This window comes from Notechis scutatus, chromosome 2 (assembly GCF_049901735.1).
Source record: "Notechis scutatus isolate UNSWTSFEM ecotype Mainland chromosome 2, rNotScu1.2, whole genome shotgun sequence".
Taxonomy (NCBI): Eukaryota; Metazoa; Chordata; class Lepidosauria; order Squamata; family Elapidae; genus Notechis; species Notechis scutatus.
The window spans coordinates 156,294,550-156,307,046 of NC_142010.1; the positions used below are offsets into that span (position 1 = coordinate 156,294,550).

The 12,497-nt window shown below is 40.2% G+C and overlaps 1 protein-coding gene across 3 annotated transcripts in view; it reads left to right on the forward strand.

Annotated features, from left to right (window-relative positions):
• CC2D1A (coiled-coil and C2 domain containing 1A) overlaps positions 1-12,497 on the forward strand; it is a 51,817-nt gene that overhangs the window by 9,281 nt on the left and 30,039 nt on the right. For all 3 annotated transcript variants that reach the window (XM_087956967.1, XM_087956968.1, XM_087956969.1), the window contains exons 7-12: positions 6-372; positions 2,679-2,803; positions 4,589-4,661; positions 6,469-6,582; positions 9,433-9,563; positions 11,500-11,572. In XM_087956967.1, coding sequence (XP_087813093.1) covers positions 6-372; positions 2,679-2,803; positions 4,589-4,661; positions 6,469-6,582; positions 9,433-9,563; positions 11,500-11,572 — 883 coding nt within the window. The remainder of the gene's footprint in view (positions 1-5; positions 373-2,678; positions 2,804-4,588; positions 4,662-6,468; positions 6,583-9,432; positions 9,564-11,499; positions 11,573-12,497) is intronic.

The window sequence follows — 12,497 nt, forward strand, 5'->3', positions numbered from 1 at the left end:
CCCAGACTCTAGAAAACCTATTGACCTCTGTAAGGAAAGGCAAAAAGATAGATGAAGATGAGATTCCTCCACCAGTAGCTACAGGAAAGAGTAACAATGTCCCACAGACTGCTTCTTTGGAGACCACTCCAACCTCACAAGCCTCCACACCAGAAGAAAGTGAAGTGTTAACCAACCACTTTACTCCAGAGCCACCAGCTGCAGCTCTTGAACAATCACCATCTAAATCATCCCCTGGGTCACAGCTGCCTCCCAAAGTTCCACCACCAAAACTTCCAAAGCCAAAGATTTCTCCAACAACTAGTCCACCACTTAATTCCTCAGAAACACCACTGGAAACATCTGCCCCAACAGTATCTTCCCTCTCATCAGGTTAGTACTGAACAATATGACCCAGATTAAGGTGACCAAGACAGGAAAGGTGTGATTTGTATTAAGAAATATGATTTTCTGCAGAGCAAACAGAGTCTAAAGCTCAGTTTAGCATTGATTCTGGATCAAGTACTGTTTTTAAGGAGTCAAGTATAAGGTAGTTCAAAGGATTAACTAAAATACCACAAGAAACTGGCAAGCTTTCTAGCTCTCCAGAATCTCTTATCATCTGAATCAGCCCAAAAGATGGGAAATGAGGAAAAGCAGTAGAGAAATCTGTCAATTTTACCGGGTATCATGACTGTGAGGTCTATATGTCAACTCAGCCATGTAGCAAAGAAAGAAATGCAGCTATGACACTTCAGCAGATTCTCCAGGTTGGAAATTCCAGACTGACACAATGAGTTATAGAGAAGAGCTTTTTAATAGGGCCAGGAGAAGGGAGATTTAGGTACAACCCTGTTGATGCTGATTCAGTCACGAAAATAAAATGAAAATAAGTCTGTAAATGAAATTTAGAATAAAGAATAATTACAGTGAGATATTTTGCAGGACTTAGAGACCTCAGGGGATTAATATCTATATTAGCTAAGTACTTGTAATAAGTATATAGGAGCTCTCTATTTATCTTATGTCTAACTGTATTACTTTACTTTTGGACCATTATTCATATTAGGATCTTTTTTGTTAATGCTCAACACCTTAATGTCTGAGATTTGGATTTGATTTAATCTTCCTTGCATCATTTTGAATTGCCCGGAACCTAATTTAGCATTAATTTTGTGTATAGCTAAGATTCTTCAGTTAGTTTCATCAGAGTAAAGTGTAGCCAAGACACAACATGCTTTTTGTTCATTGACTAGGTCTGATAGCAGCAGCTGAAAGGATTAAAAAGGATAGAATCAAAGCAAGCTTTATTTCTGTTCTTCTCATATCCCATGCATTTGTTGTCTCGTGTTTGATAGAAACCACTTTAAAAAATCTGTTGCCAATCCTAAACCTTTGAAGTTGGGCCATGAATAAATCACAGTAAAACCTTGTGCTAATATTTTCTTTTGGGAGTGCATAGCCTTAGCAGAACCACCAAGATCTAAAGAATAGCTTACGTACTCATGGTGTTTTTTAAGCCACTATTCCTCATGGTAAGTTGCTTTTGAAACAGAGATTATTTTTAAAAAGCATTTGACATATTGCATGATGGCCTGCCAATCAAATCGGGTGGGAGTAGAGCATACAATTCTTGGAACAAATCAGTGAGGGTCTCTTACTCCCAGTTCATCAGATCACTTTGATAGAGAAAGTAGCATTGTGATCAGCCATTAGTTTCTGATACGTTAGAACTGTATTTTATGCAGCTTTTCCTACACCAAGTATAAATTTGTGTGCCGCAATGTAAATAGAATTTAATTTTAATCTTCCCTGCATGCTTTATTAATTTAAAGATGGAAAATTCTATGAAGGTTTTTATAGTTTATTAAACATTATAGCTAAACAGATACAAACTAATGCAGACTACAAAAAAATAAATGAATATAGAGAAACACTAGCGCAAAAAAAAGAATTGAAAAAGAATACAGAAAATAAAAAAATAAGAAAATAGGAAAGAGAAGAAATATCTAAAGAAGTGACTTCTTCCATACAATCAGGATAAACAATTTTAACAACTTATCACCTTCTGTAAAAATACAACAATCTCATCTCTTATCTATAAATAAATCCTTAAAACCTTGTCATTCAGTCCTAGACAGCAGAAGTGCATTAAGGAAAATTTTATGAAGTTACCTACAATCATGGACCTTGTATAACCTAAAATTCAACATTCACCCTTTTTTGGCCAGAGGAGTTGGATGCTCCTTCATTTGGGGCAAACCGAGGTCATGTCAGTGTGGCTCTAGTTGGGCCCCATACATTCTGCTCCCTCCTTCCCCATCTTTTAGTTGTAATCTATATTTTTATTGTGATCTATACTTTTATGATTATTGCTTTTAATGTAAGCCACCCAGAGTCGCTTTGCAACAAGATGGGTGGCAAACAGATTTAATAAACAAGCTGCAAGGCTGAGAAAGACCAGCTTGCCTGCTGTGCTTTCCCCAGGTCTCTGCCAGTGACGCTCACAGTTACATTTGATGCAGAGTGGTGAGCTTGGGTTGGACTCCTACTGAACCATAACTCAGGAGCCTGGAGTTTTGTAACACCAAAATTAGTAACAGTTTGCCTTCTGTGCAGGTGTGTTGAGTACAATGCATGCACATACGTGCACCTTAGCTGGGTACACAGATCGTGACAGCTTCCCTCTTTGCTCTTAGATACTCCGAACTCCAGCACTCAAGCTGTCCTGCAAGCCAGAGTACGGGAATATAAATTGGCTGCCCTGCATTCTAAGCAAGAAGGTGACATTGAAATGGCCACCAAATATTACCGCCTGGCAAAGGTAGGTGTGGTTTCACAGTAAAGTAACTGTGACTTTAAAAAAAAAAAAAATCCTCACTGGGAAAATTAGCAAGAAAGAAAACGTTTCCATTCTTTTTCCTGCCTGCCTTCAAGACTCTTGTTATACCCAGTGAATGAGACTATTATGTGGCTTGCTTGGCATAACTTGGGAACGCAGCTGCTATATTTTGAAATCCATGTGTGAACTTGATGAATAAAGTATAATTTAAGGAAAGATATAAACCAGACCAATATATGGAGCAGGCACAAAAGCTAGAATCCGCATAGGTTGGGTTTTGCTCTATATTCTAGGATGGCTCACATTCAAGTACTGTATATCATTTGATTCTGATGTGAGTCGTTTACGGCTCATATCAGTAAAATTAGGAGAATGCCTTTGCCTGAATTGTCCAGTTTTTATGGCAATCATGCAAAAGCAGCCATTCAGATAAAAGCTTATGTAGTATTTTCACTTAGGGAAAATCTGTATCTAATGTCACTGTACCTGTATGTTCTGACCAATGCTTCCTGAGACAGTAACAATCACATGCTGTTCCCAAAAACCATTTTAAAAAAAATATTCAACGGCTGTGAATTATATGCATTCACAGCCCGTAATGGGTCCCAAACAGTTTATGAATAGTCCGACAGAAGTCTGCCACAGTCTTTCAGGATAAGGCTGATAAGCACCCACCTTTATCTCCCTTGAAATGCTGCCAACGACTAAATTGCCAATTAGCTGTACAAGGCCAAACAGAGCACAAAGTCAAAACAGCTTCAGATTTTAAACCGACCAGAATAAACAAAGTTGCTTCCTGCAACGGCTCATGTCCCTTTGCTCCTCCTTTATGTCTTATGGGAGGAGCCAATCATCTCCAAGCCTTACTCCCGAGTTGCCCCTTTTGTCTTAGCTGTTCTTGCCTTCTGGCAGCTCTGTGCAAGCGCGCACTGGGAACAGGCTCCCCCTGTTCCTCTGCCTCGCTGAGGTCAGATTCTGGAGGCTCCAGAGTCGGCACATAACTCTCAGATGACCCTGGCCCCATCTCTGTGTCGGATGGAGATCCCTCGTCGGAGCCCTCCCCAGACTCCAGGACTGGCCCATGTTCTTCCCCACTGTCCAACTCCACAGGCTCCACAGCTCCACAGGCTACCACCGGACCACAACACTGTAATTCTTCTTTCATATCCTCCCCTTTGGAAAAGAGAGATCTGTACAGATAAAAGAGATAATAAATGTGGCATATTTCTGCTTCATACCTCCAGTAAAAACTACTTGATGGGAATGTGAAGCAACAGCTGTATTTCCTCTCTTGCTTGGCAACTTCTCTGATTTATCCCTCTTATGAAGCGTTTTGCAGAATTCAGACTATAGGTTTCATGCTTTTTTCATCTAAAATTCAACCGTGAAGTTTAATTGCTCAGTCACAGTATTTTTTTTTATCTGAAAGTGTACGGGTAATCCTCGACTTACCAATTGAGACTAGAATTTCCTTCATAAATTTGGGCGATTGTAAAGCGACTTACCATGTGATCGGATGTGGTTTTATTTTATTTTATTTTAATTTTTTTTGCTGGAAACCAGTATAAAAGGGTGCAGAGTGTAATTTACCTGACCCAAATTGCAATTATGTGGCCATAGGTGGTGGTGCAGTGGCATACATGGAAGTGCAGGTCATAAAGCACTTTTTCTAAGGCCATCATAACTTGTAATTGTTGTTAAATGAGCTGTAAGTTGAGGACGGTATATACAGAAGAACAAACACTTGCCTGTATTCATGTTTTTCAGAGTTTTGAGCCTATTTTAGACTCTCTTGGTAAAGGAGAAGCTGTGGATCTCAGCAATCTGCCACCACCTCCAGGTGAGAATGGAGAATAGGGTATATTTATCTGAGGCATTATCTTTGTTGAGAATTTAATTATACAGATCATGCATCAGCAAGTCAAATCAGATGGCAGTGAAGATAGTAAGTCTTGTTTCTTTTAGAGTTTCACTGTCAAATGCCTGCATTGAAACATGAAACACCAATCAGATTACTAGATGAAAGTAAGTGGAAGCTTATTGATTTGTTCCTTTACCCAAAGTATGGAATAATGCCCAAACAAGGTATCAGTCATCATAAAAGCTAGGCATTCTAAAGCTGGAACTAATCCTGGAGTGACAAATGCTTTTCATCTAGGTATAGGTAAGGAAGTTGATATAGCTCTTAATTTCTCAGCAGTCTTCAGAACATCAAGTATTTTCAGTAGAATTCAGTAGGCTTGCCTTGGCTTAAGGATATGTTCCTGATTTATACAAAGGTATTGCGAAACACTAAGGCATGTAGAATTGCAATAGTCTGCAGGGCAGGTGTTTGGGACTTGTAAAGAAAAGGGGAATGTCTAATAGAATTTTATTCTTCTGTGTGGCTTCTGTGTGGTCCTAGCCACGGTCAATGAAAGAAGGACAGTTTTAATTTTGCAGTCTCTCTTAGCTTGATACCAACTGTTATGTCATCATTTCAGGTTTTTATAAAAGGGAGTATTTGTTGCTCAGAGTCGACATGGGAGGTTCTTGGTACTCTCTGAGATTGCTTGTTTTCTTGCAGATGTTTCATTGCCCAAACCTCAGACCAACAATCAAGTAAACAATACCCCAATCAAGAAACTGCCAAAGAAGCCAACAGCAAACAGCCCAAGCAAAGAATCTCTAAAACTACCCACCCACCCCCAAACACTGACAGGCAAGCCACTAGAATAGAAACTGACAGCAAACAGCACTCCTTACTAGCACTGATGATGCTACCTAGTTTGCAAGAAAACGAGCAAGCTCAGAGAACACTAAGGACCCCTCATTTCAGTTTCTTGCTAAGAATCCAAACGCTGCTTTTGTTTCTAACTTTGGCAGATATAAATGAAACTGACTCTACTCTTGAACTGCTTGGTCAGCAATGTAATTTTAGGGAGATGTTGTGGTAGAAGTGGGTATTAAAGGTATATGGATATCACTTTGTAGTGCTTGCTTAGTGGTGAGAACCGAGAATTCTCTTACAGCTGGAGAAAGATGATGGAATCCTCAAGATTCATGTTCAGCTCAGAACTTTTATTTATCTGCAGGATTTATGTCCTGACTTATTTGAATGATCTAAAGTCATTGCATGGTTTGTAATAAAGCGAATTCAGAAATTCCACCCAAGGGCAGTGTCAGCCTTCAAGAATCCTTCTTCTGCTTGTCAAGCAGCTGCATTGGAACAGAAAGCTTTGATCATGTATATTTGAATTGATCAGTATGCTTTGAGTGCCTGAGTTAGGATGGGCTGGGAGGAAGAGGTAAATTAGGGGCTGGGGTGAATTGTAATCAAGAATCACAGGAGGGAGGGGCTGTTTCCCAAACGGCAGAGAGTCAGTGGAGCTTAGAATATCTGGTGGACAGGCAAGGATGGACCCTACCTAGTAATTCACAGAGTATACCTACAGTTATTGAAGGTAATTGTGTTAGTCCGGCAAGATTCCTGTGTGTAGGTGAACAAGAGTAAAAAAGCTATTCAGAAGTAACTCCACATGTCGTTCTTCGTTCTTTGAGCATGACAGAGGCAGGTGATATAACTGCATCTTCCCTCCTGTGTTGAAATGCAGACTCTTATTAATTAGCTTTTTAACTTACTGTAGTTGGTTATCTGATTTCCATAGATCAGTTACCCAAGGAGATGTTATCTTCACGTCTACAACAGACTCCGGTGGCAACAGCAACACCACTTGCTCAAGCAGTAAATCATCCAGCCCAAGGAGTCTCAAGGACAGCAGGTGGGAATTCCAAAATACTTCCATTTTTTCCCCTGTTTCTTGATAATAATGCTTCTTTCTTTATTATTTCAATTTATATGACTGTCCCATTTCAGATTCATTTAGGTATCTAACAACAATTTAAAATACCATTAAACAACAAATTACAATAGAAATAATATATACATAATCAACAGCCAAAGTAACAACCAAAACAATCAGCAGCAAATCAACATAACAATTGCATGGACTCTGCCACACAGCTGAATCCCTCAGCTTACTGAGAGAACCATGTCTTTAAGGCTGCACAGAAAGCCAGCAGGGTCAGGACCAACCTAAACTCAGGGAGGAAGGGGATGTTGACCCAAAGGGTGGCCACCACAAGAAAAAGGCGCTCTTCCTAATAAATGAGATTGGGACTATGCCTTTTCTGCCATATCTGATAATCAGTGAGATGGTCCATCAAATAACTTAGCTGTGTGCCATAAAGAGCTTTATAGGTCTAGCAGCTAGCTAGTCCAATAAGATAAGAGACTGGCCATGTTTTCTCAGAACAGCCCACTCTCTGTCACCCCAACCCGCACCACAGAGTTCTTGTGGTACACCTTTAATCCCCCAGAAAACCCTTCCTCCCACAACCCATACTAGCTAGGCCCCAAGTTAGAGGGTCCCTACGCAATGTTCTTTTACATAGAGAATTTGCAGTTCAGTTTGACGTATGTACTGGGGTATGTACTGCTGCTGCTTTTTCCTTCTGTGGTTAGCATGGTGACTTTCCTACAAAAAGACATCTTGCTTCAGGGTACAGTCTGGACCTCTCGGACCCGATGTCTCAAATCCAGTTCTTCCAGAATTAATATATCTCAAAGACTAGAGAGTGTTGGGTTTCTCATTCAAACAATGAGGAAATGGAAAACAAATAGAGAAAGTTCAAGGAGCCAAATTCATAGCTATCTAGCTTGATTTACCTGTGAAAAGAGCTGAAAACTTTCAAAGTCTATTCTATTCTGTTCCCTCTCCAGCAGTGTCCCATCACTGAACAACTATTTTTTATGAGAGATATTTATTTAGTTAAAGCTTCCTTTGGGTCCCTATGAATAATAGGTAAGGGAAATTTGTGCTTTTAATATTTAGAAAATATTGCTTCTAGGGAGGTACACTAGGTCATGTGACCTTCCACTCTTCAGTCTGAAATGACCCCTCTTGGGTTTAGTACCTAGCAATCTACAGACCAGTTGCTCTAACATCTGTAGTTATGAAAATCTTTGAAAGGCTTGTGTTGTCCCACCTGAAAACCATCACGGATCCGCTGTTAGATCCCATGCAGTTTGCATACCAAGCAAATAGATCAACAGATGATGCTGTTAACGTGGCTCTGCATTACATCCTACAACACCTTGAAACTCCAAATACCTACGCAAGGGTCCTCTTTGTAGACTTCAGGTCACCATTCAATACCATCATTCCAGACACTCTTCTAAGTAAATTTAACCAACTAGTGGTACCTGAACACACTTGTAAGTGGATCATAAGCTTCCTAACAGACAGGAAGCAGCAGGTGAAGCTAGGCGGAATCACATCCAATACCTGTACAATCAGCACAGGGCCCCCCCAAGACTGTGTGCTATCTCCACTTCTCTTCTCCCTATATACCAATGACTGCATCTCAAACGATCCATCTGTTAAAATACTGAAGTTTGCTGATGACACAACAGTGATTGGTCTCATTTGAGACAACAATGAATCTGCATACAGACAGGAGGTTATACAACTTGCCTCGTGGTGTAACCGGAACAATCTGGAACTGAACACACTCAAAACTATAGAAATGGTGGTAGACTTTAGAAGAAACCCTCCCATACTACCACCTCTTACAATACTAGACAACACAGTATCAACAGTAGAGACCTTCAAATGTCTAGGTTCTACTATATCACATGACCTAAAATGGACACCTAACATCAAAAATGTCATCAAAAAAGCACAACAAAGAATGTTCTTTCTGCGCCAACTCAGAAAGCTCAAACTGCCCAAGAAGCTGCTGATACAGTTCTACAGAGGAATTATTGAGTCTGTCATCTGCACCTCTATAACCGTCTGGTTTGGTTCTGCAACCCAACAGGACAGACACAGACTTCAGAGGATAATTAGGACTGCATAAAAAACAATTACTACCCACCTGCCTTCCATCGAGGACCTGTATACTGCATGAGTCAAAAAGAGGGCTGTGAAAATATTTACAGACCCCTCACATCCCAGACATGAACTGTTTCAACTCCTTCCCTCAAAACAACGCTATAGAGCACTTCACACCAGAACAACTAGACACAAGAAAAGTTTTTTCCTGAAAGCCATCACTCTGCTAAACAAATAATTCCCTCAACACTGTTCAACTATTTACAGAGTGTGCACTACTCTAACTTCTCATCATTCCGTATCACCCATCCCCTCCTACTTGTGATTGTAGGACTGTAACTTTGTCGCTTGTATCCTTACGATTTATATTGTTTCCTAGTATGATTTGATTTTGATTGTACCCTGTGACTATCATTAAGTGTTGTACGTTGTGATTTTTGATTCTTAACGAATGTACCTTTTCTTTATGTATACTGAGAGTATTTACACCAAGATGAATTCCTTGTGTGTCCAATCATACTTGGCCAATAAAGTATTCTATTCTATTCTATTCTATTCTATTCTATTCTATTCTATTCTATTCTATTCTATTCTATTCTATTCTATTCTATTCTATTCTATCCAAGCGCTTGTCTGCATATCTCTCTGGATTCTTGAAGGCCTCAAGCTTTTATAAGATACGGGATAGATCTTTTCTTGCAGCATGCGATCTAGAATTCTACCTTTGGTTTCCAGAGAGGCCAGCACCCCCTCGAGATATGATGGAGGCCTTGCAGCAGAGGATGGACAGATACAAGGCGGCAGCAGCCCAGGCAAAGAGCAAAGGAGAGGACAGGAAGGCCAGAATGCATGAACGGATTGTGAAGGTAAAGTGGCTGCATATTGTGACTTTGGATGTCCATTTGCTGCACCAAGCCTCAGGGTGTACCAGGGTAGAGCAAGTAGAGCAGAATTTGAAATTCTATAATGTGCTCTGCTTTTTGCTATTGTCTCCCTGTGGAAAGATACGTTGGAATTATAGGTTCTATTGTCTATGGAGATTCTCAGTCATCCAGGCCATGGTTGTCCCAAAGGTACTTTTTTCCTAAGAGGCAACTGGACTTTCTGGTTTTTTCTTTGAAGACGTTTTGCTTCTCATAGATAAGGACATCATCTATCTCCAGTCTACAACACATTCCTTTCTTTTTTTTATAAATATAGTTTATTAATTTTTACAATTAAAACCAGTCACAATACATACACAAATAAGCAAAAGAAAGAAAAAGAAAGAAGAGAGAAGAGGAAGAGAGGGAAAGAATTTTGAGAAAAAGAAAGGGGAAGAAAGAAAGAAAGAAAGAGGTTACAAGATAAAAAGTATTCTTATTTTAACAGTTTACAAGATCTTCTTTTGTTTTCATAACCTTAACTTGTGTCATATAACCACACCTGTTTTTAACTTATATCGCTACCTCGTTATTATGGATTGATACTTTTCTTTTATGTCTTATGATATATAATTTATCTTTGGTCAATCCAATTATACCAACAATTCCAGCTATCGTAGTATAGTGAAGTGTCTTTGTTTTTAGCGCCAAAGTCAATTTATCCATTTCTGCGCATTTTGAGATTTTTCAATAATCATTTCTTCTGATGGAATTTGATGTTGTTTCCAGTGTTGAGCGAAGTACAACACATTCCTTTCAATAGTTCCAAGAAGGCTCCACACCAATTTGCACTACTGGGGTGACCCTGAGGACACAGATAAACCTCCAGGAGACCTTAACGACCCGCGTTAAAAGAATGCAAATGTCCAACTGTCTGCAAGGAATATAAATCCCCACCATCCAGTCAGAGTTGAAGAAACTTCTTGGATAAGAAGCAAAATGTCTTCAAAGAAAAACCAGAAAGTCCAGTTGCCTTGTAGGGGGGGAAAAAGCACCTTTGGGATCCAGGTGCTATTAATTGCACAGATACTGCAACCTCGCAAGACTCAGTTTTTGCTCAAAGGAGGAACTGGTGGAGACTGAAGCAGCTTGATGCTTTTGTTAATATTCAGTATCTAAGACCAATATATAATGTTAGTGTCAAATGTGCCACTTGATTTGCTCTTTAGAAAAATGATCTCTATTGGGCTACCCTCAGAACAGTTAGAGTTTGCTCTCCACTTCCCCTCCTCCCCCATTTCTTCTGCTTTTAATCCTTTATGGAAAAAGGAAGCCTCGACTTCTTGAAAGGGGAATTTCAGCCTGAATTCCTTCAGACGTTCGCCACTGTAGACAGAAAGTTAACAAGACAGGTTTTTGAACAAAGCAATCTATTTATACGTGTTAAAAAGTACACATTCCAGAGGAAATCGCAGAATAACTTCACAATATTCAAGTGACATGGATTAAAAAAAGTCCCAGTGGCAGCTCATCAAAGAGCATTCTACTCTGTGGTGCTTGCTTTTGATGTGCAATAGAAAGATTTCAAAATATAACCCCTTGGTATGGTTGTCTTTGACAATGACAGCAAAGCAAGCCAGGCTTTCTAATGAAAACTTCTTATAGTGGACTTCTCCAACAACATACAAGGTGTGTGTGGGGCTACAAATCCCATTTGTTGTTGCCAGCGTTTTAGGAGTTGTATGGAATATGTCAAGAGAGCTGTTATATTCTTCCTTAGCAGTATTGACTGAACAATTCTTTGAGAAAATTCTCGATGGTCCTGATGAAGATATAAAATTGATACTATGAGCAGCCATTTAGGCAGAACCAATCCTATTATAACAAAGACTAAAGGAATTCTGTAGCTTATTGATTTATTTTTTTTAAATTCTCCCAGCAATATCAAGAGGCCATCAAAGCTCACAAAGCAGGGAAACCTGTGGAGTTTGCTGATCTTCCTGTGCCACCAGGTATTTAATTTCCAATTCTTCTAGTTATGTTGTTTGCTTTAGGGTTTTTCTAGACTTTCAGTGTCAGTGTTTGGAAAACATATCCAAGAGTATGGCAGGTACAGTAATGGAGCAGGTTACACCTCTTCCCTCCACAGGTAACCTTGTCCCTTTTGAAAATTCCCCTGCTAACCACTCCTACTTACATTAAAGAGAGTTTTAAACTTTGCCTACTCCTGGTTGCCTGTGCAAGAATCTCTCTATATGCGGCATTTGAGAGTTTTATTTTCAGGCCGAAGTATGTCAGTTCATTTCAGGTTTTGCTTTGCTCGATTAGACAGATCTGTATTCCCATGAGTGCTAATCAAGACTGCCTGGTCTTGCCATTGGCCTCTGTGAGCGGAGACTGCTTCCTGGAACATTTTCAGGAAAGCTTCTTTACCATTCACAATTTTCGGTAGGTAGTCCTTGAGTTACAGCCATTTGTTCAGTGGCTGTTCAAAGTTGTGATGGCACTGAATGGAGGGACTTGCCAACAGTCCTCGAAATTCCAGTCATTGCAGCACCCTCATGGTCAGGCGAACAAAATGCAGCCATCTGGCAACTAGCTTGCACTTATGATCAGTTGCAACATCCTGCAGTCATGTGATCACTGACCTCTGCCAGCTTCCTACAAGCAAAGTCAGTGGACAAGCTGGCAGGGAAGATCACCAGGTACTTGGAAAGGTCTTCACCCCACCACTTGCCTTCCTTTGCTTGCTCGCACTACATCCTCCATCCCCCTTTGCCGGCTCGCACCCGCCAGCACCCTTCTTCCCCCGGCCTCCCTGTGTTCTCTCCCCTCCCCCTCTCTCTCACACACATTGCACCCTCTTTCCCCAGCCCTCCTGCATTCACAAATGTGCATGCGGTACCCTTCTCAACTCATAGGTAGCTTACCTTCTGT